A 27,809-nucleotide genomic window follows, 5' to 3' on the forward strand; every position below is an offset into this window, starting at 1 on the left:
ACTGTTTCAATCCTAAAGGACATTTAGATACACAGAATATAATAAAAATGTCAAGTGGTTTATCTTTAACTTATTTTGTTCCCTGAGTACATAATAAAGTAGACTTATTTCTAATTCTTTGTATATGGCTTTACCAGCAGTTATTAATGATATCCAGTTGCTCACATATTACTTACACTAAGTTTCTTAATATTTCTGAAATTTGTCTCATCTTAAAAATAGAGTATCAAAGGATGTCTGTGGAAACTAAATTGATTAATAAATGCTCACTGGAGATAATAAGGACTTGTTAAGCAATAACAGTGATTCAAAATTTATAAAGGTATATCCCTTTATCCATATCATTTTTGTGTACCATAATTATATTTAGGTTAACTTGAATATCATGCATTTAGGTCAGTAGAATAAGAGATGCACAATTTGAAATGTTTTTAATATTTTAAATAGTTAATTTTATTTTTAAGTTGAAAATAGTTTTTTCTTATACTATGTTCTGATTATGATTCCCCTTTCCCCAAATATTCCCATATACTTACTACCTCCCCACCCTCCTAAATCCACATTCTTTCTTGGTCTCTTTAATTAGAAAACAAACAAGCATCTTAAAAAAAAATAAGAGAAAAATAAAACTTGGCAAATCTGAACAGGACAGAACAAAGAAAAAAAAAGAAGAGCCAGAGCTAAATAAAGCACAAGAAACATATATAGACACAGAGACACAAGGCTCAGCTCACAACAAAAATATAAAATGTGTGTGTGTGTGTGTGTGTGTGTGTGTGTGTGTATGTATGTGTCTGTCTGTTTGCTGTGGGGCACATGTGGAGGTCAGAGGACAGTTTTCAGGAAGTAGTTCTCAGCTTCCACCATATTGGTTCCTGGGATTGAACTCAGGTTGACAGAATTGGTTGCAAACACCTTTCCCTGATGAGTTATATCTTGCTGACTCTAATTTGAATGTTGTATTGTTACTGTGCTTGGCTCTAGCCCCCAAGCTCCTCCCTCTCTCTTTCTATGTAGTTTGGAATAACTTGTTATCATACTTTATCTTCTTGGGGACACTAGAGGATTAAAAGAATCTGCCTTTTCCATTACCACTCAGAAATTCTGTTACACTCATTTCTCACCATCTTACTCTCCCAAATAGAATGGGGGGGGGCACATTGTCATTCATTTCCTGAGTTCTTTTTAACTGTAATTTGGGAGTGCTTTAAAAATTATCATCTGATCCGGGTGGTAGTGGCACACACTTTTAATGCCAGCACTCAGGAGGCAGAGGCAGGAAGAGCTCTGTGAGTTCAAGGCCAGCCTGGTCTACAGAGGGAGATCCAGAACAGGTACCAAAGCTTCACAGATAAACACTGTCTTGAAAAATAAATAAATAAATAAATAAATAAATAAATAAATAAATAAATAATAAAAATTATCAATGTCTGACTAAGCAGTGTATGTAATAGAGAGCTAAAAACAATACAATATAAAATATAAACTTTCTATTAACCATGGTTCAATGAAAAGTGAAATCTTTTTTTTTTAAATTATGATTTATACTTCCTGTATTTCCTATGTTGTCTAAAACTTGTGTAGCTACAATAGAATTTTACGTCAACTCAAAAAAATTCATAAAATAACTCATAAAATTGCAGTTGTATCTCTGGGATTCATGAAATTACATTATCATTTAAAATAATCAGGCAAATAGTCATATGGAACAATAATGAAAATAAATATGTACAATTTTTAATAATAGCCATTAGACTGAGTGTTTTTCCTCTTCTGGGCTTTCTTCTCTACTCTCTGTTATAGGCATCATTAAACTGCACTTGTCAGTACTAGGTGAAGAAAGTGTCATCGGAAAAACCATACTCAATTATGTCTGTCATCCATGACATTAAAATTCAATTTGGATAAACACTCAGTGCAGACCATGTAGCCAGGAAACCTTACAGATTTTATTTGTCCTTTACAATAAAATCTTGAAGACCCTTATCTTATAATTAAAGTTGATAAAAACACCATTATTGATTCTATTCAAAGGCTTGTGGGATCTAGTCACCTTTGTGACAGCATGTGAGGACTCAGAGGATATTAGACTAAATTATATACATCTGACCTCAAAGAAAAAAAATACTGAAGGATCTCACTTTTTTTGTTGATTGTTAAAAAGAAAACAAAATCTGAAATCACAGGCATCAAGAATAGAGGGGTATTTTCTTAGGGTTGGAGGCCAAAAAAAAAAAAAAAAAAAGAAGAAGTTGGTATTCAGAAGAAGGTGCTGTTCAAAGGCTCAGAGCTGCAGCTGTGCAGGATCTGTTAGCGTCTGTCTCCTTCATATCACAGAGTACTGACTGTATGCCCTGAACCTGCTAAGATGGTAGACTAGGTAGTCTCAACACACACATGTATATGGGGGGGGGGGAGAGGGATGGAGGGAAGGAGACAGGATGATGGACAATGCATGAGGATATGAGTGTCAGGTTAAATTGAAGGTTGTTGTCATCTAGACATTAAAATATCATTACTTGCACCTTATACACTCGTGTGTGTGTGTGTGTGTGTGTGTGTGTGTGTGCATCTGTGTGTGAGAGAGTGAATGTAAAAACCATCTACACATTTACAAAAGCAGGAAATAAACATATCCATAGGCTGATTTTGGAAAACACTTTGAGATACACACACACACACACACACATACACACTCACACACACACACACACTCACACACACACACACACACACTCACACACACACACACACACATATAGCTTAATAACAGGAATTCTTGAACACAGGAATGTTGCTTTTTTTCCTATATTTCAATGTAGCATCTCTGTATCCCAAGAGGATGTGGAGGCAAGGTTTTCACTGTGTGTAATTTCTTACATATTAAACTGTGTATCATCTCCCTCCACAGGAGAGTATTTAAGTGTTCTTAGGTGTGTACATATGGAAGAGACTTTTCTCTATTCCCTCAACAAACCAGCACATTTATCCGTGTAGCTGATAGAAGTTCTTGGCAATGAAAAAGGAGGAGACATATTTACAAAACTGTTGGTAGTATTAATTTTGGAAAGGTAACATTTTAAATTAAGCTATTATCAGGGCTTGGTGATGGCTCAGTTGTTATGTGCTTGCCACAAAATTGTGAGGACCTGAGTTCAGTCCTCCAGAATCTGCATCACAAACAAAAAACAACAAAAACCCAACAATTCATATCATCGCAGTGCTGGGGAAGCAGAATGAGGAGAATTCTTGGAGTGGTTGCCCCTAAGAAGAGCCACATCAATAAGCTCCTGATACCATGAGAGATCCTTTCTTGAAAAATAGGTGGAGAACAATTGAAGAAAATACCATATATCAGCACCTGACAACACACACACACACACACACACACACACACACACACACACACACACGCACACGCACACGCGCATACACGCACACATACACACACATGCAGACACGCACACATACACACATATGCACACATATGCAGACACACACACAGACACACACACACAGAACAAAGCATTTTTATTATTGAAGTAAAGTAGTTATATTTCCTTTATGCTTAAAAGTGAGATTGGATTAATATTTATTTTTGTTTACTTGGTTAACACTTCAAGGTTATATCTGTCTTTCTTAACTTCACTTTCAAATGTTTTCTTTTGAAATAAATAAGTACTTTCAGATTTTTCCTCTTAATAATCAAGGCTGTATATCTCACATTTTCTGTTTTCATTTTTTTGGTAATTTTCCAAGCACAAGAATACTAAATATATTATTAATAAAGTAATATTGTAGTTACAATGAGAATGCTATGCCGGCAGCTACCAAGGGTGGTACACAAAAACAAACATACATAGAGGATGAACTGTTGTTTCTTTTTCAATAGGTTACTTAAGTCTCCAGAAGAGGTGCAGAGATGCCATCGGAGACTGGTATACCACCTCCACACCCCCTCCCTCCGGATGGAGGGTGGGGTTGGGCAGTAGTCGGAGCATCCTTTATCTCCATTGGATTTTCATATGCCTTCCCCAAAGCTGTCACAGTGTTCTTCAAAGACATTCAGGAAATGTTCCACGCCAGCTACAGTGAAATTGCGTGGATATCATCCATCATGCTGGCTGTCATGTATGCAGGAGGTAAGGTCCTTGGTGTAAGCATATAGTTCTTTGTTAACACATACTTTCTATTGACCATGTGCACATACTAAAACTCTTATTATATTATTATATCAATCAGTTAAAACCAATCAAAAGCATAATTAGAACTGCATTTTAATGATTTTTTTATGATTTAGCATCATTATCTATTTACTTCACTTTGAGTCTTCATAGAATATTTTGTGGAATGGAGAATTGTCTGTACAAATGAGGTTTGCCACATTATCAAGATTCCAAATGAATCATCTGCTGTTCAGTTTGGAATGAACGCCATACTATAATGTAGGAATTATTTCTCACCATTGCTCTAGCTGGCAAAAATGCTTTTTTATGGAAAAGGAAATGCATATTTCTGTCAGTTTATAAACCTATAACATACTCCATTTTGCACTGCCCAGAAGGACTGCTTGCATGTACTTTCTACACACATTCAAGTTTTATATGTGAAATAATTCCTTAATGCTTTAGGACTCCCAAAATAATGACATCGTTTTATTTAAGTGGCTGCTTCCAATTATCTTGTTAGAGTCTATGTTAAAACAGGAGTGTAAGTCATGAGAGAGAATGAATATATCAAACCACCCTGCATTGGAGTGTTAAATAATGGAAATTCCTCATTATTACATGATCTATTGTCTTTAAAATATTCTCAACAGTAGACCAGACTTTTATAGATTTTTTTTTATAAATCATTACTTAAAATACATGGGTTTTAGAATTTTCATTTGTCAACTGGTAATTTAACTTCAAGGGACAGTTATAGACTCAGAATATAAGAATTCAAAGGTATCATATAAATCACCTACTGTCATTTTTTTATTATATAAGTAAAGATAATGTGATCCCTAGTGAGGAAGACAGAACATTAGCAATAATAACTAATATTTATTAGAATTTGCTCTTGGCCAAGGCCTCGTTCCACACTTGATTTGTGTGATATTTCCTAATCCTCTTGACAGCCCGGGAAATGATGGCCACCTTTCTGTTCTGGGACTAAGGACACAGACAAACTAGCTTTTCAAAGACACAGGGCTCATTTCTGGATAAGAAATCTAAGCCTTCAGACATGTGGCCACTGTGCTTCCATCCTCCCTCATCTCTCTCCCTCTGTATATCTACAAAATGGTGGAGCTAGGCTAAACCAGTTCTTTAAAAAACCCAATACAAATGCTCGTGCCTTGCAGGATTGGCACACGTTCCATCTGGACCAGAGGTGTACCATTTATTCTTTAAGATGTTATCTCTCTAATGTACTACCCATATAAACATTTGATCCATAAATAATCCTACCTTATGTATATGTGTGTGTGTGATAAATGTCACAGTGTCAGTGTGTATTTTCCACTTTTTTGTTTTAATGATTCTAGATTAATAAGACTGACATGTTTAAACTGTTGAGTCTTTATTTGATTATCAAAATTATCATTTAAATTCTATTTGAGCATGTATTTGAAAAACTATGCTTCAAAAAATCTTTTCTGGCAGTCACTTTTGGATGCTTATTTTAAGGATTATAGCTGTTATTTCTTACATGTATATCAAGATGGTTGTTCTTGTGAAGTGCATCTTGTTCTTCGATAGCTCTAGCGTTCTTTGATGATGCTGTGTTGGGCCAACCCATTTGTCTTGACCTGACAGGTCAGGGTAAATATTAAGATACCTCTGAGATAATTTTTTCCTGCATTTTAACTGGATGCCTCTAGAGCTAGACCTTGGCCCATTGAATTTGGATATCAGGCTCCATTATGCCTTTCACAATGTTCTGTTGAAAATATTGTTGACTGACAGTCAGGATGCAGCCTTTGATGTTGTTAAGGCCAATATCTGAGTCATCTTCTTTCAACCTTTGATAATAAGAATAACCCCCAGTCCTCAGTGACTTCAAGACAGGCCAAGTTCATTTCTTGCTCATTCAGTGCTCTCTGTCGTACCTGCATTAGCACCCATGACTTTGTGCCCTTCTCTAAACCTACGCCCTCTATGAGATGAAGAGAAGGGATATAGCATGGAACATCATCTGCAGTGTTTGGTGTCCAGGCTTGGAATTTATGAGCTCCATTTCTAACTGTATCCTACTGGTCAGAACTGATGATTGCCCTACATGGAGGCAGGGCCCACAATAATTGAAAGCTTCCTGGAAAAATGAGAACTGGCTAACATACAGTAAGTCCTGGACAGAGTTTCCTGCTCAACAGCTGTTCTCTGCAAGCAAAGGAGAGCTGGTTTATAGAGCTGCTGCTGTCATGGCACAGACTGTGAGCTGCCTAGATCAAAAAGGGTATGAGGGTAAAGAATGACATCATTTTAATTTAATTCACCATGACTGTAATTTTTTCATATTACTTAGTGTATGTGACATCTTAATGAATAATATTTATCCGACTCATCATATATAAATGATTTTGTGAATACATTTGTTTCATTTTAAAGATGTGTATAGTATAAATTTGAAGAGGCACAAAGGAGAAACAGAGTGTCTCATGTATCCCATTCTGGCCTTGATCTCATTGTATAAATGATGATGGAAGGCTGACCTTGAACTTCTGATTCTTCTGCTCCTACCTTCCAAGTGTGGGTTATGTATTTCAGGGGTTGAACACAGGCATAAAGGCTAGATAAGTTCTCTAACAATGGGAATACATCTCCATCGCTCAAAAGAAAACTCTTGAAATTAGTAAGTACAATGGCAACGTGATATTTATAATTTTTAGGAAGATCATTAAAATATTTACAGTAATAGAAGAATCAATTATGTCTAACATAAAGTGAATAGGTGTTTTGGTTTTGGTTGCTTTGAGAAAATAACTTAAGGCATGTAAAAATACTGTGTCGGAACTAATAATGGTGACATCTAGGAGAGATACAACTAAGCTCTTGGAATATGGCCCCCAATCCTCAATTATCAGGACTGCAGCATTTTGCATGCCATTCCTGGTTATGTGGGAAATTATTCGACCTTGTGGTATTTAGCTTAAAACTGTAAATACAACCAAGGCCAGTGTCTAGTGAGAAGAAAACCCATTAAACTGCAATCCATACTGCTGGATATAGAGTTTATCCGTTCACCTAGTTCCTCAAACTGACTGTGTTTTATGTCTTATCCATATAACCAGGCTTTGGTCTCTGAACAAAAAAGTGTTTTGCATGAGGCGTGCTGGTGACCACCCAGAATCCCAGGACTCAGTCAGCAAAGGCCAGGAGGAGTGCCACAAGCTTAGGGCTAGCCTGGTCTATGCAGCAAGTTCTAAGTCAGCCAGGGCTACACATTGAGACCTTTGCTCAGAAACTAAAGGGGCCAGCTGTGGTATGGTCCATGACATGAATTCAAGGCCAGCCTGGTCTACATAGTGAATTCCAGGAAGGCAGAACTATGTAGAAAGACCCTGCCTGAAAACAAACAACCAAAAGACGAATAAGTAAATGAATAAGAAGAGCAAGGGAGTCTGCTAGGAGATTGTTTCGTCTAAATATATAACAGGGGTGCTGCATCCTTGAAATCTCAGCAATATGTAAAAAATGAAACACAAACGGTTTCGACACCAGTTGACATTTCAATGTAGCTGGGTAAAATTTCATAGAATCCTACCCCTAGACGAAAAGTTACAAGAAATTAATGACTGGTGAGGGAAGGAACATTAATCTTCCCTAGGGATGAGCCTCCTAATTGGTAGTCATGGTTACCTAATATCAAGCGGTCAGTCCCACAAACATATACATACAAATAACACTAAATGGACCCCACAGGGATATACCCACACAAAGACAGCCACATAACAATAATAACTAAAGATAAAAGAGGCCATGAATCTGAGTAAAGGAGAGAATGGGAAGGGCTGAAGGGGAGGATAGTGAGAGGAAATGATGTAATATAATTAAAAATGTAAGGGTGCTGGTTAGCTTTCCATGATTGATGGCTTCCGGCAGGGGTGTGGGAAGGGAAGGACTCTGTTCTATCCAAAGGGCAGGTCACTGAGGATTTAAACATGCTCCAGTGAATGTATAGATAACCCAAACTGGACTTGTTTGTTTTTTGGGTTTTTTTTGGTTGTTTTGTTGTGGGGGGAGTTCACAAGGGTGGGGTGGCTGACAATGAAGGACTGGGAAGTGAGTGTGATTGGGATGATCAATGTGAAGTTCCCAAAGAATCAATAAAAATATTGTGTTGAAAAAGTATTTACATTAATGAAGTATAAAATAAGACAAAAGCAGAAATGAAGGAAGAAAAGCATTGGTACTAATAAGAATAATACATTTTCATATTAAGCTATAATCTTTTATATTTAGAAAATTATATGTATATGCATAACAACAATTAATTAAAAATAGGCATGATTTTGAAAGAGAGCAAGCAGTGGTTTATGAAAGGGTTTGGTAGGAAGAAAGGGAAGGGAGAAATTATATAATTATACTATTATCTCAAAAATAAAAGAAAAGGAAAAGAATACATTTATAAAGCCAAGTAACAGAAAATGATCTGTCCAAACAACATTCCACACAAAACATGGTGACAGATTCATGAGAGCTTTAAGAATTCCTTCAGAGTGTGCTAGCCTTTGGTGATTTCTGATGAATGGGGCATTGGCTAATCTAACAGAGAATGAACAGAAGAAAATCATGATGTGTAATCCAGAATCAGAGGGACAATTTTTGTTTGTGATGGTTTACAGGTTCTTTTTGGCTAAAAGAAGAGGCACTATGCATTTAAAAAGCACAATGCTTTTTGAGATATAGGTCAAATACTGTGAGATTTATTCATTTAACATGTGAAAGTTGGTCGATTTTTGGTATGTCCATAAAGTTGTGTCAATACTGCCCCAGTTAATTGGAGAACATTTTTGTCACTTCAGAAAAAAGTATTGTAGACCCCAGTAGTTTCTTCCTATTATTTAGCCTTCTGTCTTAATGAATGTGCTTATTCTTAGCAGTCTTATAAATGTCCTTTTTCATTACCTCCTTTCACAAGGTAAATTCATATTATAGGATGAATCCATACTTCACTACTTTTTATTACATAGTAGTCTATTATGTGGACATACCACCTGCTGGTTACCCATTCATTTATCAATGGATATTTATATTATTCCCACTTTTAAAGTTAATACAAATGGTTCTCTACAAATACTTTTTGTGTATGTTTCTGTGTGGACCCATATTTCCATCTTTGCGTGGCATGATATGCTTACACTTCTATGGAACTGACAGATGCTTCCAATATTGCTAGATGGGTTTTCATTTCTTCTCACGTGCACTGGCTTTGGCTCCTTCATGTCTGTGTCCGAACTTGTGTTTTTCATTATAGCCTTCTTAGTAGATATAAAATATGTCACTGTGTTCTGATTTGCATTTTCTATTTAAGGGAGTTTATTCAGATCAACTTTCTATGAAAATGTTTCTTGTATTTCTCTCTCTCTCTCTCTCTCTCTCTCCCTCCCTCCCTCCCTCCCTCCCTCCGTGTGTGTGTGTGTGTGTTGGTCAAAGGACAACTTGCAGAGGTCGGTTCATCTTCCACCACGTGGGTACTGAGAATTGAATTCATGTTGTCAGACACAAAAATAAACTATTTGTAGAGACAATGGTTTAGAATAGAGTCTGATATATTTGATTAATTCAGGTATTAGTATTTTTACCTTTCAGTATATTTATTTCAAGTGTGATTGACAACTTTTCTGCTATGACTATTAAGTTTTCTGTCAAAAGTTCATTGTCCTAGGCCTTACCCTCAACTCCCTTTTATCATGATTTTTATGAGTAATTATGTGTAACATTGCAGTTTGTTCTTATAGAGGACAAAGTCAATATTTGATTCACAATATTTAAATTTTTGCTTACTGTTGGGAAGACCTCTACTTACAGAGGCTTTTCTTGGTTGATGATTATAAATATATTCAAAGACCATGAGGGGAAAAGGCCTATAGTTTAGTGTGAAACATAATGAAGTAACTGAGGTTATGTTCAACACAATGCTAACTTCATTCGCCTAGAGAACGTCTAAGATCTGACACTCTCATTAGGACTTTGCATTCCACCTATTAATCACTGCAGTGGGGTCACCCAGAAATATGGAGCGTTGTTCTGAGGTCTGGCCTATGATGTCAAGGCTGGAGCCTCTTGTAGTAATTAGTTGGCATCTGGGCCCTGGTAGCAAGGCATTATCTTCCCTTCTGATGTCTAAATTAAAAATGAAACTAATAAAAGGTATGCAGAAAGGGCTGAAAGAATGCAAATTACATTGATACATTACCTTATCCTTAGAATAATGGCACTAAATTACAGCAACCCATCTGGCTGCCCATATGGTCTCCTGGAGTTCTAGCAAATTTCGGCAAATAGGTCAAGCTGGGTGGTCATCCCATTAATACAGCACTAAGTGGAGGCAGAAAGTGTAGTATAATCTTAACTTTTTGTGTTATTTAGATGAAGGTGGGATTTATTGCCTGAACAGTGATGATACAAGGTAGTGTGCACTAGAATATTGTTTTGAGCTATGTTACTTTTGTTTATGTTGCATTTGTTTGACTCCATGAAGCTATGTGACTATACCCGTATAAAACACCTGATGTTCTAATAAAGAACTGGCCAATAACAAGGCAGCAAAAAGGATAGGCAGGGCTAGCAGACAGAGAGAATATATACAGTAGGGAGAATCTAGAAAGGGAGATTGAGGAGCCAGAAAAAGAGGAGGACTCCAGGAGCCAGCCACCCAGCTACACAGCAAGCCACAGAGTAAGAGTTACAGAAGTAAGAGAACCAGAAAAGCCCAGAGGCAAAAGGTAGCTGGAATAAGTTAAGGGCAGCTGGCAAGAAAGAAGCCAAGCTAAGGCTGGGCATTGATAATTAAGAATAAGCCTTCCTGTGTATTTGATTTGGGAGCTGGGTGGCAGACACCCCAAAGGAGCAAAAACCACCACCACCAATAGTGTTTTAGTGGAAAATTTGTCTGTTAGTCTGCTGAAAGATAACACAAGGGTGAATACATGCAGGACTTCCAAATACAAATTTTGAGGAGCCATTCTATATGATTGCTTCTGTGTGTGTGTGTGTGTGTGTGTGTGTGTGTGTGTGTGTGTGTGTGTTTTCCCTCTAATTCAATTTGGAGGGGAAAAAATGTCGTTCTGGTGAACAGAATTGACTATGTCACCCTGGAAACTTGTTCTGATTCATGAGGGAGGAGACTAACAAATGTGATAATGAAGGGATATTGTTTTATTATGGACCACTGGGAAGAGGGGACCAAGCATTAACCATTGATCTTCTTTCCCTGGAGGCTAAGAAGCAGAAGGTTTTAATGTAACAGATTGGTGGACATATATGATTTGTTTCTGTCCTTTATCTCTGTGAGTTCGAGGCCAGCCTGGGCTACCAAGTGAGTCCCAGGAAAGGCACAAAGCTACACAGAGAAACCCTGTCTCGAACCCCCCCCCCCAAAAAAAAAGAGATTTAAATAAAGCTATTATTTCAATTTGCTTTGTGCTTTATAGTATTTGCATATTTGGGGGAGAACATTAATATAATTCATATAATAATGCTTTCCTAAGAGCAATAAAAGCAAAGTTAGTTCTAGTCTTCTGTTAGAGATAGCTAGGGATTTCCTCTTAGCTTTCTAAATCTCAGAAAGTCTAGCAGGTCTATTTAGGCAATCTTGTACATATTACACTTACGTTACATTAGATTTTTTTTTTATCGCTGAGTATTGCCAAACATTTCCTAGGAAGCATGGAGCACTGTGGAAGAAACTATTATGCCCATCACATATGCATATTCTCTTGTATTCCTAGTTCCCTCCTCTTAGGTTAGGCCAAGTTACTGATTTTTCCAATGAAAAGTGACTGAAGGGTATTTGTCACCCTTGGATACCTCATGGACAAGCTTCCTTTGTCCTAACCCAAAGGAAAGTCCATGACCTAAAACCAGACTTTGAAATGGGTGTTACATAACACATACAATGTTGAGAATTGTTATGCAAAGAACTCAAAGTATACTTGCCATTCAAATAATGAAAACTTGCCTGTTGGGTACACAGTATAACTTGTGCAAAGTATTTCCTAATAGCTGGACCAGACTATGAGAGAGTCTTAGATTGTAGGTGAAGAATGGCTGTACAATAAGTACTTGGTTCTCTGTTGAGGGGAATGTGGAGGTGGGTGGAATCTAACACAGAAGTTCTCATGGCTATTGACCTATCCCAGCGTTCATGGGAGTAAAGGTAGGGATAGGGAATGTCCAGTGAAGGAATGCTTTTGTCCCCCCTAAGATGGGAATTAAGAAAATTAAGAGTCAAAGACATATTCCAGGTATCCGACCCATTTGAAAGTTTTCATGAAGACTGCTTCCATAGAAAGGGATTACATAAATAATATCAGATTTCAATTAAATGCACATTGACCATTTTTTAAGAAAATATTGAGAATTTCATAAATGTATTTAACATGTTTTGATCAAATTCATCCCTCATTCCCTCCTCTAATATCTTCCCATCTCACCCACCACTGTTTGCTTCCAAGTTCACATGATCTTTTTTTTTTTTTTTTCATAACTACATTGAGTGCTACCTACAGGACCATCTACAGGAACTTGGTAGCTTTTCAAGGGTCACATCCTTGAAGAAAACTTACTAACTTAAATAATAAACTTAAATAATAAACTCTATTCTGAGGACAAGTCAGCATCCGTTTATGATGTTTCTGTCAATGAGCAGCACATGTCTGTGTCTTCTGTCTTTCTATTCTAAAACGTCTCACTTAATTCCATTCTTGAACGATTAACATAAACCTTACCACAGACAGCATTGTAAATGTGCTCCGGATGAGGCTTCTCTCACGTGTGTTCTACATTAGCATATCCCAGACTTCTTATGCTTATATTCAGTAGCCAGCGCATCACCATCAAGCCTGAGGACAGCAGACCCATCAAAATCAGAAAGCACAAAAGTGCAGGGAATTTGGTGTCACTGGGAATCATGAAAGGAACCTCTGCTCACAATCTCTGAGCTCCAATAAGAAAGCTGAGCATTGCCCTCTTTGAACTCTTACCGAGAATGTAGGTGTCAGCCCATTCAGATTTTCAACACATGGCACATACCCACTAAGGACTTTGAGAGCACTTGAGCACTGATGTTTGCAATACAAGTATCTTTTAGTGAGGAAGCACATTTGCAGATAGTCTGATATAACAAGGATGGGCCATACACTTCTAGCTTTTCTGGTTGAATTATATCAGACTGTTTCCTCTGCTCCATGTATCACTAATTGCTCATCTTTATTCTAGTAAAATTCTGCCTATTGTTTTGTGGCAGTGAGAGAAGCCTGTTCAATCACAGTGCTAATTTATATAGAATATTTATGCAGCCAGACATCATTTATCACCTAGATTTTATGACAGTTCTTAAATGAACACAACTCTCACACATTATTAAAACAGTAATAATTACAGCTAGGTTTTTTTCCTAGTCACACCAACAGCACTAAATGTAAAAGCTCTGAAAAGCTGATAGGGAAGATTGACAGAGTTTTTAAAACATCAACTGATGAGCAAATAAATGATGATTCAGAGTTTTGGGTTTTTCTAACTAGAACGTGTTGTGTATGCTGTGGGGGTTTGGTACTATGGTGGTCTACAGGTTCCTGCTCTTGTTGCTTCACCTTTTACGCAGACCAATGACTTCTACCACTAAAAGCAACCTGTGTATTTTCTCAGCACACCAGGCAATGAGTGAGCATTTATGGAAGGTTGAAAGCAAATAAGACCATTCAGAAAAGCCCTCACCTGTAGGTGAATTTGTAACCAGTCTTATTAAATGAGAAACACAGAGCCAAATACAGGGGTGAAAGCCATAGAGATCAGAGAAATAGTGATAGCCACCAACTAACCTTAGCTCACCCTGCTGCCAAGCTTCCCAAGAGAACCATCTTCTTCCTGTCTAACCTGTGCCTTTATTGCCTTGCTGTTCTGCCTTCTCATTGGCTCTTAGCCCAGCCACCTCACTTCCTCGTCACTGCCTGTCTATGCAGACCTCCAGGTCTCTATGGCTGGTACTGGGATTAAAGGGGTGTGTCACCATGCTTGGCTGTGTCCTTGAATGCACAGAGACTCTGCCATCCATGTGATCAGATTAAGGGCGTGTGCTACCACCGCCTGACTTCTGTTTATACCTGGCTATCTATGTCCTCTGATCTCCAGGCAAACTTTATTAACATACAAATAAAATATTACCACACTCACCCATTACAAATTGATCTCTTCTGTTTATAACATGTGTAAAAGGCATCTCCAAATGAGGCGGGAATTGGAATGTAGATGGAGAAATGTGGAGCGAAAAGACAGGTGTGATTTATATATAGGTGATTTGGGTTTTCTTGTACTTTTTTCAGGGTTTTTTTTTTTTTGATAAACCTATGCTGATGTCAGTGACTTACATTAATATGGAAACAGAATCACCTACAGGGTCTGGGATGATGATGCTATGTGTATAAACCCCTGTGCCGGGCATGAGGACCAGAGTTTTTATTCCTTGCACCTCCATAAATTCTGGGCAGGTGTGGAAGCCTACCTATAATCAATCTCTTGCAAGAAATGCAGACAGGGGATTCCTTCCATGAGCTGGCTAGATCAACTAAACAGACCAGGGGGCTCTGGGTTCAGGTGAAAGACCCTGTCTCAATAGTCAAGGTGGAGCATAACCAAAGAGGACAACACAACCTTGACCACTGCCCTCCACATGCACGCAGACAAATGCTCAAAGGGGCGAAATACATAGATGCACACACACACACAAAAAAACATTTTCTTAAAGACTTATCTACAGAGCAAAATAGTATTTTGGTATCCATCTGAACTACGTATTAGAAAAAAAATCGAAGATTCAAACCCTTAGAAATTTTATCTCGACAGGTGTAAGCTATTGTGGTATTGGTGAAACTATGAACTGGTGTGTGTTTTTGGCAAGGACTGTTGTAAAATCTGTGTGAATAACCTGTAACTGCTGGTTTGATTCTGAGGCAAGAACTGGCTGCAGATTCTGCTGTCTTCTGGCGACACCCACCCACCTAGAAACAAAAGCCTTTGAAAGGCACACTTTTAATTCTTTGACCTGTGTTTTCTGAGAAACTTTGTTCTCCCGTTCTTGTTCCCCTCCATTAGTGAAGAGTTGAATTTTAACATCTTCATGAACACTCAGAGGCTCTTATTTACCTCCCAAATACCTGTTGGGCATCAAGAGTATTTCACAGTGAGTTTAAAAGTTATATAAAATTTGGCTCATTCTGTTAATTTAATGAGAAGGCTCAGATAAAACGAACTGTAAACATGAACATTGCTCTATATGAGAAGTACTCTTAAGCTGGGGTAAAAAAAAAAAGTGTTAATTGGTGATTTTTGTTAAATCATATGCTTTGGGTTGTAGAGGGTGGAGGGAGCTTTCTTAATCAACATAACATCTCTTCAGAACCAGCCTCAGTTTCAAACATGGCTCATACACAGCTCGCTAGAAGCTTGAGGTAAGTCGTCCCCAATTGGGAAAGTGTTTTCCAAAGGAAAGGTACCTCTTGACATAATTTTTAAGTGCACATATGTAAATTCTTGTTTGGTTTCATTGGTTTTATTCTATGAGATTCTCTATTGTTGGTTGTTTTTATTCTTTGTGGGGAGCCTGCCACCCAGCTCCCAAATAATACACACAGGGAGGCTTATTTTTTTCTTTTCTTTTCTTTCCTTTCCTTTCCTTTTCTTTCTTTCTCTCTCTCTCTTTCTCTCTCTCTTTCTCTTTCTTTCTTCCTTTCTTTCTTTCTTTCTTTCTTTCTTTCTTTCTTTCTTTCTTTCTTTCTTTCTTTCTTTCTTTCTTTTTCTTTTTCTTTTTTTTGAGACAAGGTTTCTCTGTGTAGTTTTTGGTGCCTGTGTTGGCTCTCCATCTGTAGACCAGGCTGGCCTCAAGCTCACAGGTGGCTCTGCCTCCTGAGTGCTGGTATTAAAGGCATGCACCACGGCTGCCCGGTGGGAGGCTTATTCTTGATTATGAATGCCCAGCCTTCACTTGGCTTCTTTCTTGCCAACTTTCCTTAACTTAAATAATCCCTTCACCCTCATGCCACTGGGCTTTTCCTGTTCTCTTCTGTAAATCTTGCTCTGTGGCTTGCTGTGTAGCTGGGTGGCTGGGTGGCTGGCCCATGGAGTCCTCCTCCTTCCCCTACTCCTCCTTCCTTTCACTCCATCTCTTTTCTTTTCCCTCCTCTCAGATTTCTCCTACTACATATTTTCTCTGCCTGCCAGCCCCACCTATCCTTTCTCTTGCCTTGTTATTATAGGCCAGTTCTTTATTAGACCATCCAGGTATTTTAGACAGGTACACATTTTACACAGCTTCACAGAGTTAAACAAATGCAACATAAAAGTAACACACCTTAAAATCATACTTGACAACAATTCACTGAATGAGAGGATAAATGTTGAGAGTTATTTGGTGTAGCTTTTTCCAGGCTATTCACGAGAAAATACTGTTTAAAAAAGAAGTGCTTTTCCCCATTTTAGTCCTTTGGGAGGTCTAGTCTGGGAAGAGTGATCAGGGAAAAATGTCTCATAAAGCACCTTTATTTCTTCTTGCCTGCATGCAGCCCTTTCTTGTTGCTTTAGCAAACTTATAAATATTTACCACACGATGAGTTTAATAAGTGGCCAATTAAATTAGCCAGATACGCGAACACCAGTTTTATCCTCTATGAATCTTGCGTCGTATTCATAAAGGCTGGGGTGATGGTTCGTTTGGTGCTTTATTCTACAGATGTTTCTTTTCCACGGACAGTCTTTTTCATTTGCCCTCTGTGCCTTTCTTGATTCTGGGTTCTAAGATTTTTACACTGCCTTCTTATTCCAGCGTGGACCCAAACTCTTAGAGTATGTAACTGGCTTTTTCACCAATCCCTAAGCAAAATTATCTCTCTTCCTTTTCCCTCAGTTTCACCTCATTTAGTCTTTGAGACTTGGTGCCAGGGTGGGGTAAGGGGTAGCGATTTAGAGAGAGGGCACTTCACGACACTTCATTCCCAGTGTTGCCACTATGAGCTGGGCGCTCAGGACAAGACACTCGGTATTCCTCTGGCTTCACCCCACTCCACATTATAATGGCCCACATTTATTTACACGGCTATCGTTTCTGAACCGCACTGGCCATCATATCTCTGATCACACTCACTGAGAAAGAGCTTGTGAGTCTCTGGGTAGAAGGCACTCTACTATCGAAATCGGCTTATATCAACATGATGTGTCAGCTTTGAACCCATTTAGTCTATTTTACCTATCCAAACTTGACGAGTTATGTAGATCCTTCTATAATTCAGGAGCCTGAGTGGATGGATAGATGAAAAGAAAGTATCCTATGGTAATGCCTGCCAGGCCTTCATTTTCTCCTAAAAAGAATCATGTCCGAGGGATGAAAATGGGCCATGTTCCCATCACCTTAGTTATTTTCACATCTCTAAGTACATCTAAATTAGACAGTCCAATGCTTAGTCTAGGTTTTGTGTTCTGCCTTTTAGAATCCCTTCCATGTTTTTTTTTCCTTTTTTAAAATGTAATAATTAGAGAAAGCGTTTCTTGTGTAAAAATGCATAAATCACCAAATCCATACTAATTAGAGATGTCATTGCGCACCTGTGACTTTGGCTGGAGATGGCTGTGTTTAAACAGATCGTAAAGTAATGTGTGCCCGTAGGAAACCTCCCCTGTCGCATAGGACAGCCAGAGAAAGTTCAAAGCAGAGGTGCTGAGACCAGGCTAAACACATTTGTGGGTTGGTGTTTGCCCTTGAAGTAGTCATTGTCTCTCCAAGCAGGACAGGCAAATCACGTTCTGCCTTCATTGAGCAGAAATTTCAAGTCTAAGAAGAGATATAATAAAACAATATGAAATTCTGAGGGGTATGGTTTATGTGAATAGACGTATTAACTAAATTCTACTATATTGGAATTTCAGCAAAAAGGAAAATGGAGAAGTCAGTGCCCAGAGAAGCCTAAAAAGACTGATTTTACAGCATGTGGTGTCAATAGCCTAGCGAAATTATGATGCCAATAATGAATTAAAGCAAATTCTGTAATCTAATTTAATATAATTTAAATAAATTCATTAGTGATAAATCTAGACAAATGGAAGCAATGATATTTAATATATTCCATATCAATCCATCAATCTATACTTTACTGATGATTATTATATTATGAATTTACTACAAATAAAATAGTGTTGAAAACAGGCTTAATTTCTAATCTATGTGACTATAATGTTCATGCTTCCATTCACTTTCTGTCTAGGGGCACGTAATCTGCCCATCATGTACTTTTCCCTTTTCTTTTATTCCCCTTTTCAGCATGGTGTTGTATGCTGGAGTTGAATATATTCTCTTGAAGTTTCCCACCATGGGGCATTGACTGACCAAGGAATACATTCTAGAGAAGGCAGTCACTTTGGCTCCAGATCTTTTCTGATGACAGTGTTACCTACATTTATAATAGACTAAATTTCTCTTTTAGCTTTTCTTTAATCCCATTTTTTTCCATCTTAGCAATATTTATGAATTTGGCCTACATTTCCTTTGAAGTAGAGTTAGTCTTTGGAAGGCAGAATTGGTTCCTATGCCAATTACAATAAATCTTCTGTTTAGAAAAGGATTCCTTATGGTAATATGAACTGCTTTTATTCCAGAGATAAAAAATAAAGAAGAGAAGTATAAACTGTTAAAGTAACAGACTTAGGCATGATCTGTTTGCGGTATCTCCTTAAGCATATTCCTATACCCTCAGAGATTTAATATTTTCTTTACCATTTATGTGGCCACTTGAATGAGAATGTTCCCACCATAGGCTCATATATTTGAATGCTTGATCTCCAGGGAGTAGAACTGTTTCAAATGATTTAGAAGGATTAGGAGGTGTGGCCTTCTTAGAGTACATGTGTCACTCGAGGTGAGCTTTGAGGTTCCAATAGCTCATGCCAGGCCCAGTCTATTTCAGCCTGTGGATCAGGCTGTAGCTCTCTGCTACTATACTAGCAACATAATAATGGACTCCGAAACTGTACAAAAGCCCATAATTAAATGCTTTCCCTTAAAAGAATTGCTTTGGTCATGGTGTCTCTTCACAGCAATAGAACATATGAAAAGATGTTACTATATGAAAAGATGTTAAATTCCAATCCAGGTCTTGTAATCTTTGATGAAATATAAGAAATAACTTCTATTGACATCAACATCATCATTTAATCTAACCATCTCTCCTTTCAGTCCTGTACCTTCTTGGTTTTGAAACTTGTCATGTGTAGGAATACCCTTATTTCTATGGTCATATCCTTAGACTCGTCATTACCAACAATTTTGAACGTCTTAATACCAATTTTATAATATCTTATTTTCTACCTACTGGACTCTATCTTCTAGAACATGACTGTTAACATCACAAGTATCACAATCTTTTAACACTATCCTGCTATTAATCCTCTGATACTGCCACATTCATTGATGCCCTCCACATGTTTTCACTCTGCTAATGTAGATAAGTGGTTATCTCCTGCTTGCATACCTAATGATAGTTTTCTTGGCACTATGGTATGAAGGAAAATGTGGTTAAATTTAGCTCTGTACCTACTTAATCCTTGTGTCTCTGTATTTAACAAAACCAGACAGTTGGATTCCCTGGTCTTTCTTAGTTTATCAGTAACCTCAAATGGGCCTCTAATGCTGCATTCTGTTTCCTAGCCTGAGTTCTCCTATAGTTGATGGGATAATTTTTCTTTTTCTTTTTCTTTTTCTAGTGAAAGATTGTATTTATTTGTTTTGTTTCTGTTTTTTTTTCATATTAGACACCTTCTTGGGATTTAATTCTAGTTTCTCCTAACCTCCTGGCTATCTCTGCATTGAGAAGATGAGCTTTTGAAAGTCTTTCCTATGTATATTTTTAGGTGACATCATGCTTTTTCTCTTTGATTTGAAAAGAATTATTTTTTAGTTTATTTTAAATTTCTGGTTTAGGTCAAGTATTTTTTCCCCTATTTTCTTGGGGTTATTTCTCTTTACCCTCTTGCATTTCACCAAACTTCTTTCAATGATTTTGAATTCTTTGTCAAGTAGTTCACCTATTTCCAGCTACTGGAAAAATTTCACTGTCTTATTTGGTGATTATTTCTTTCCTTGGTTTATGTGTTTGCTTTACATTAACAACTGAATATTAGAAGTAAGGGCTTATTCCAGCTTTTTGCAGACTTAATTTTCTCTGGTAAACAATCTCATTAGTCATCCAGTACAGAGATTCTAGGCAGGCTGTCTTTCTTGCCCTCTTTAGGCAGGCTATCTGGTGCCTGAGTTACCATGCAGGCATCCTGGTACCTATATCTGCAGAGTCTATGTTTACAGTGGTAGACCTGCTGACTGGGTCTTTAGAGATTTTTGGGGATCCTGGGTTCATCCATGAAGGAATGCCTGGATCCTGTACCTAAATAAGGCCATTGCGAAGTCTCAAGTTATAAGAACTCACCTAATGCTAGGTCTGCCTGGGTCTCAGTCTTTGAATGTAGTTCTTTTCCTGGATAGGTCTATATTCTGTATCTACTGGAGCAAAGCAAGCCTTGGCTTCAGGTCTGCAGAAAAGGAAGACCGACTGATGCTGGGACTAACATAGGGCTCAGGGCTGGTGACCTCGTACTTTCTCTAGCTTAGAGATTGATATTTCTTTTTTTATTTATGTCTAAACACACCTCTTCCGAGTCCAGACCGAGACTTACATGGCTTCCTTCTAACGCCTTCAGATGCCTAATAAACGTTTTTAATTTGGCCTGTTTTAATGTCTCCTCTCCCGCACTGTTCTCCAGGTCAGATGAACAGACAGCAGCACTCACGCTGTGCTTGTTTCATAATCCACAGTGAGCGAATCTGCTGTTTCTCCTGACTCAGTATCCGCAGAAATTACTTCCACTACTGCTGTTGCCATCACCTCATCCGTGGCACCGTTAGTTGCAGTTCAGGTTATTACTGATGTCCATGATTGCATACTCTCTGCTCTCAAACAACCACCAGTAGAATACAGGAAGCCAGACTCAGTGAAGTCTTCTCATCTCAGGGTGAAGACCTACTTCCCCATTTCCCCCTGGCCTTGACTCCTATCACCCCTCCTCTTGATCATTGTAATTACAGTCTCCACCTGCTGTTCCTAGAATGTGTCAGCATTTTTTTGTTTTAATTTCTTCTTTGTCCATAACGATTTTCTCTAAGGCTAAGAAATGACTTTAACTTCTGTCCCACTTGTTTTAGATCCTTGTCTGAAATTCATCTTTGTCTAATGATATTTTAGAATTACCATAAATATCTCAATATTATATCCCCAAAATTATGCCCATTTTTTCTTGCATTATGTGTTTACATTCACAACATGTCACTATCTAATTGTCTGTGAGGATCACTCTGTCCTATAGAGCTTTCCGCAGTCATAAAAAAAGCATCCCTTAAATCCGATGGCCCAGTGAATGCTATACACTAGTCACATGCGGCTATTGAACACTTGAAATGAAGCCAGTTTGCAAAAGTAATTGAATTTTTATTATATTTAATTTTAAGCAACTTAAATTTTAAAAGGCCTTGGTTAATTACAGGTTACTATGTTGGACACTACACATCTGGAACATAAACTCCTTCCCTTTACACTGGAATATATGCCTCATGAACATGCCTACACTGAAACAAAGAAATATATTTTAATGAATGGATAAATGGATGCCATTGTCAAAATGACATCACTGACCATGTAAGACATTGAAAAACTGACTCCTAGTCCTACTGTTTGACTCAATGATGGTGTGGTTGTGCAGGAGTCACGGTCTTGGTGCTTAGATTTCATGTTTGTTTTCAAATCTAATAGGAGGGTATTGAGATTCTCCTTTGTTCCCATAACCATGAGATGTTTATATATTTAAAAAGTCACAGTTTATATATAAAAATGCAAAAGTATATAGAAATGCAAAACACTACAAAAGAGGTTTCTCCAAGAAGGAAGTAGAATTAAGTTATGAAAGCTGTGTTGTGGTCTGCACGATGTAGCCATACACCGCTATTAGGGAAGAGAGAAAAAACAAAGGAGCCAGAATGCCCAGAAAATGAGTGGAAAAGAAAATAGCAAGACTTTGGGAGGAAAGAGAGGGTTTGAGGAGTTTGGAAAAAGTCAGCATTTCAGTGTCCAAGCAACAGAGAAATGTTTAAAGTTAATTCTTTCCCATAAAATGAAATGTGCAAATGCCATGGGCATAATCAGGCACAAGACATCCCATACTGCAGCTCTGTGCTCGTGTGAGGTCACAGTGTAAATATACGAAGGATCACTCATCAGTTTTGATAACCCTTCAGCTTCCTATTACACTTTTCAAACAGCAGCTACTTACTTTCAACTATCATTCTCTTTTGCATTGTCTTTTTGTTTTTGTTTTTTTGTTTTTGTTTTTCGAGACAGGGTTTCTCTGTGTAGCTTTGCACCTTTCCTGGAGCTCACTTGGTAGCCCAGGCTGGCCTCGAACTCACAGAGATCCACCTGGCTCTGCCTCCCGAGTGCTGGGATTAAAGGCGTGCGCCACCACCGCCCGGCTGCATTGTCTTTTTATTTCCACTGTGTTCTTTCTTCTGTGTCAGAAGTATTTTCCTGATGCTAGCTAACCAACATTGTGTGATGCTTCTTCTTTCCTTGGTAACAGGACATAAATATTGCAGAAATTCAAAGTTATAAGTAGAGTTGTAGAGAAAAAGAAAACCCAATATAGACAGTGTCTATTTCACAGGCGTTCACAGTGCTAGAACGTCTTAATTAAAAATTGTCCACAGTACTCTCCTGTGTCCTTATATGATTTTAATGTTATAGGTACTTCCTTGATTCCAAAAGCTGTCAGGTGCTTTCCAAGAAAACCTTAGAGCTGAAAGGCTAAAAGCAGTGGGAGTCTAGAGCAGCCACTGTGACTTTCACATGCATCTTTCTCCTGCGGAGGATTAAGTGACAGTAGAATGAGAGGACCAGTAATGTGAGGAAACGGGGCAGCTTTTTACCTCCTGCATCTGCCAAAGTACATATTGAGTGTCTCTCTGAAAGTTAAACGGTACTCCCCTAGCTCCATACCAGTTTTCAGGTATGTGTGCTCCTGTGGGCACTTGTGCATGCATGGAAAGGAGAAAATAGTCTGTAGAATTTTCTATCAATTGCAAATAATTAAAACTGAACTAGTTAATCCATCATATTAATCCCCAAGCATGCAAATGTCTTTCTATATGACAGATCACAAGCTGTTGGAGGTGCTTGGATGCTTTAAACTCAGGTGTTTGACAAGTAGCATAGAGAGACAGAGCTAGAGCTTAAAACCCAATTGTGACAAGATATATCGTTTAATTCAACAGCATTACCTATTAGTAATTTCACTCAGGAGTCTTAATTAAAACTATATTTAAAAGAAGTAATACTTTTTAATCTTAAGAATGATTTTCATACATCTAACAATAAATCCTGTATAAATTCTATAAATATGAGAGGAAAGTATGTTAGGAATTTTTACCTAGGAAAATAATAGGTAAGCTAAAGTATGCAAAGTTTACTATACTTCCTGATGAAGAATTACTACAATATCACCACATATTATTCTAACATGAAGGAATAATAAACAATGTGTCTGCAAATACATGGTTGAGCGAATGCGTTCCCTGAAGAACATATCCAGTTTAGTCACAGAGACCAAGGCTCAACTTTTTGTTTTTATTCATAACTAAGTAGAAAGCTGCTGGTGAGGTCTTACTATTATTAAGTATGGGTTGCAATTAATGAGCTGGGAATCTCTTAACTTCACATACATGAATGGTAGTATGAAGAAACACCATAGTTTTAGCGATTCCTATATTTGTACACGATGCAGGGCGGTTTCCTTTCTCACTTTACTTTCCAGAGGAAGGATGATCGGAGTGTTCTGAAGGCTGCAGGGAGGCTCAGTATAGACTATGTGATCTTGCTTCACCCTGACTTCCCTGCATTTGCAGCCCTGTGCGCCGAGGTTTTCAGACGCACTTCTCCATTGTTATTAATAGAAATAATACGTGAGGGAAAGCAAGTATTTCAGAGGAGGAACTTTGGCTTTCATGCATAATTATTTGCCAGCACAGCAAAATCCAGGTAGAAGAATAAATAAATAACATAATAATTTTTCTATTAGAAATCATTTTCCTCAGCCAAACATATTTCCCCACAAGAATATTTTCTGTGTTTCAACAGGATTTCTAAACTTCTTAATTAGCCTCTAAGATTTTTTTTTAATTGTCCTAAAGAAATAGGAACTAACAGTAATGGTCATCACTATCCTACTTGGTGAATACAATGTAGTTTTACTTTTCAGCATGCTTAGGTTTAAAAACAATGAAGTCACCACATCACCCTCCTTAGTATTCTCTCACCCAGCTCCCCATTTGTTTTGTCTTTACTAAGCATCATAAATCAGCTCTGTAACCTGTTACACATCTCACTTGCTTCTCCCTGAACTGCCTTCTGCATGCAATTGTTATAATTTATTTTTTGAGTGTTGACAGTTTACATGGCACCGCTCAAAACTTAACATCCTGCCGGGCGGTGGTGGCGCACGCCTTTAATCCCAGCACTCGGGAGGCAGAGCCAGGTGGATCTCTGTGAGTTCGAGGCCAGCCTGGGCTACCAAGTGAGTCCCAGGAAAGGCGCAAAGCTACACAGAGAAACCCTGTCTCGAAAAACCAAAAAAAAAAAAAAAAAAAAAAAAAAAAAAAAAAACTTAACATCCTGTCTTAAAAACTGCGTTGTGCCTAGTGTGGCCTCAGTAGACGAGAGAATGAAATCCCAATGTGCAAACCCACTTCATCCCAGTCCAGGATCACAGGAAGGGTTGAATTTGAACAGTCAGTGATTAGAGTTCCAGAGGGATTCTGAATTCTAGTTTCATTTTCCCCTGACCATGTTCGTACTTTTCTCTGCTAAAATTGGGTGGGTGGGTGGAATAAATAAGTCCATTGCAACTAATTTCAAGATTCTAGCATTCCAATAAAGTCACAGGAGACATTTGAAAAATTTTTTAATATAAATAATGATGTAATATTCAAGTAGCTGAAGACTGTGTATTCAATCAATGTTTTAAAATCTTTTGGAAACACCAAATACTAAAAGTTTGCCATTGTAAACTAATAAATGCCTTAAGTATAGTTCTTCTAAGTAGATGTTCTGTTTAAAAAAAAACAGGAAAAATAAGGGGCTGCAAGATTGTTCAGTGGGTAAAGGCTCATGCCATCAAGCCTACATACTTCAGTTTTCTCCCTGTTATCCACATGGTAGAGTTAGAGAATTGATTTCTTAAAATTGTCCTCTGACCTCCACATGCATTTTGTAGTACTTGCACACACACACACTTAATAAATAAAATTTAAATTTTAATTATCAAAATAGAAAAAAATGGAGGTCAAGGGAGTAAAGGAAATGGAAAGATGCTGATTAAATGCATTGTAGCAAGGAAGCTTTTTGGTTGTTTGTCTAGTACAACTTTAATGTTCTCACTGCCCTTGGGTGCTGATTATATGACCTAGATTTTGATCTCTGTGCACTGTGAGCATGTGAGTAGAGAATGCTGAACATTAAAGAGTTTATGGGATAGTTTAGAGGGGAGAAAGAGAGGAGGGGATAATGTGGTTACAATCTCAAAAAATAAAACTAATAACACACAAATGGTTAACGAGGACCAGGAGTTCTGTTTATTGGAGTTCGGTCCCTATCATTTAGCTGTTGGAGCTGCTAGGTCCTTGATTGTGCTTTACACAGTCCTGAGCTGAGACCCATAGTCTTCCTCAGTGTCTTCAAAACCCATCATTCAGTAATCATTACTTACGTATGTGAAGTTAGAGATTATATATGGTACAGCACGTGGAAAGAAGATGATAGCAGGATTTTTGCTTTTGGTCTCTATATAATAGATCAGATTAGGAGTATACAAAGCTACCTAAAAATCAGAGAGCCTCCTGTACTGCAGCAGGAACCATATTAACCATAATGAACTTATGCAAAGAAAGACATCAGAAACAGAAAATCAACAACTCTCCAAAACATCTCCAGTCTTGTGGCAAAGGGACATCAGCCAACTGACAGTGTAGTAGGAGTCTGTCATCAGAACAAAAGTGGATGTAGATATCACATTGGGAGGGAATAAGCTGCATATTCAAGTGGAGTTGGCCATCTAATCTGGAAAGATGACACACTCCTTGATGATCACTCTTTTGTCTCAAATTGCTTCTGTTCAGGTGGGTACTGAATGAAAGAATGTAGCAGTGACAAAAAATAGAGGAATAGGTATGTGGAATCTGAGAGAGTAGGAAAACACAATTATTTAAAATGCGTATAGCAGTATCAGCATACTATAAAGTCTCCTTGGAAGCCCGAGGTCCTGAAATTTAGATGCCTGTTAAAGCAGCTTAGTGATCTTATGGGGGCAGTTTTCAGATTCAAGGAAAATATACTGGTTGAGCTTCTTCAGAGCTTCAAATTCATCAATCAACAGACAGCAGAGTAAATGAATCAACACCTCCTTCAAAGAAGTTTTTGCCAAGAATCAGCGATCCGATTTAACGGTGGTAGAAGAGGGGAAAGTAGACCTTGGGGACTCTAGAGGGATGCCAGAGCATCTGTGCGGGGTCCTTGGTGAAGTTACGTGGGTGAAATGCAAGGAGAGGAATCCAAGTTGGTGAATGGGGTGGGAGCTAGCATTGGAAGTGGAGTATGGAAAGGTGCCATGTTGGTCATTGACAGATTCTAGCTATGTTCACTCAGGATGTGACTGAGTTTGATGATGACAAGACAGATGAACTCAAAAGGTCAAGGGAAATAAAAAGAGTAGAAAACTTAAAGGGGACCATGTATACTATGGTATTAGGAAAGACGACTGGATATGGAACAGGAATAGGTTCTTGGCCATGAGCCAGTTAGTTGAGAGTTTCAGATACCAATTGATAAGAGCAGCAGGAGCAGCAGAGGGTGTTAAGGATGTTATACAACCTAACAAAAACAGCTTCAAAGAGTTGGGTGAAGCTGTAATCCCAGCTACTCCTCAGAAAGCCAAGATGAAAAGATGCCAGGTTTATACAGTGAGACCCTGTCTCAAAAAAGGGAAAAAACATAGCTTCTAAGAAGCAAAGATTTACATGTGAACATGGTCTCAAGTTCAATTCCTAGTGGAAAAAAAAGATGGGAAAGGAAGAAAGAGGAAAGAACGTAGACGAGACATAGTAGATGGGGGCGGGGCGGGGCCTAGAATATGGTGATCGGGGAGAATCATGTCTGGGTCAAAAGTACTCGGTTGTGAGATGAACAACTGAGATTGTTTGAAGGAGAATACTTCTTTATGGAATGGTGGGGGGGAGTGACACTAGAAGAAAACCCAAATTCCAAAAATGAAAACAACAAGACACTCAGCATCTTCCTGGTACAAAGAACTGGGATGTGGTTTTGATCAGCAGCCTGGATATAGGGAATAACCGTGTTGAGTGGTCAGGAGCAATGAGGACTCAAGGAAGAAGTTCTCAAGCCAGAGCGGCAGAGCATATGACACTCATTCCGTCTTAGCTTTTGGGTTATGAAGGTATTTTAGTGGCTT

At 38.1% G+C, this 27,809-nt stretch overlaps 1 protein-coding gene across 10 annotated transcripts in view; it reads left to right on the forward strand.

Moving 5' to 3' along the window:
* Positions 1-27,809, forward strand: part of Slc16a7 (solute carrier family 16 member 7) — a 162,524-nt gene that overhangs the window by 93,852 nt on the left and 40,863 nt on the right. For all 10 annotated transcript variants that reach the window (XM_076554148.1, XM_076554145.1, XM_015992221.3 and 7 more), the window contains one exon: positions 3,893-4,142. In XM_076554148.1, coding sequence (XP_076410263.1) covers positions 3,923-4,142 — 220 coding nt within the window. In that variant the 5' untranslated portion in view covers positions 3,893-3,922. The remainder of the gene's footprint in view (positions 1-3,892; positions 4,143-27,809) is intronic.

The sequence above is a fragment of the Peromyscus maniculatus genome, chromosome 18, assembly GCF_049852395.1.
Source record: "Peromyscus maniculatus bairdii isolate BWxNUB_F1_BW_parent chromosome 18, HU_Pman_BW_mat_3.1, whole genome shotgun sequence".
In the NCBI taxonomy this organism is placed as follows: Eukaryota; Metazoa; Chordata; class Mammalia; order Rodentia; family Cricetidae; genus Peromyscus; species Peromyscus maniculatus.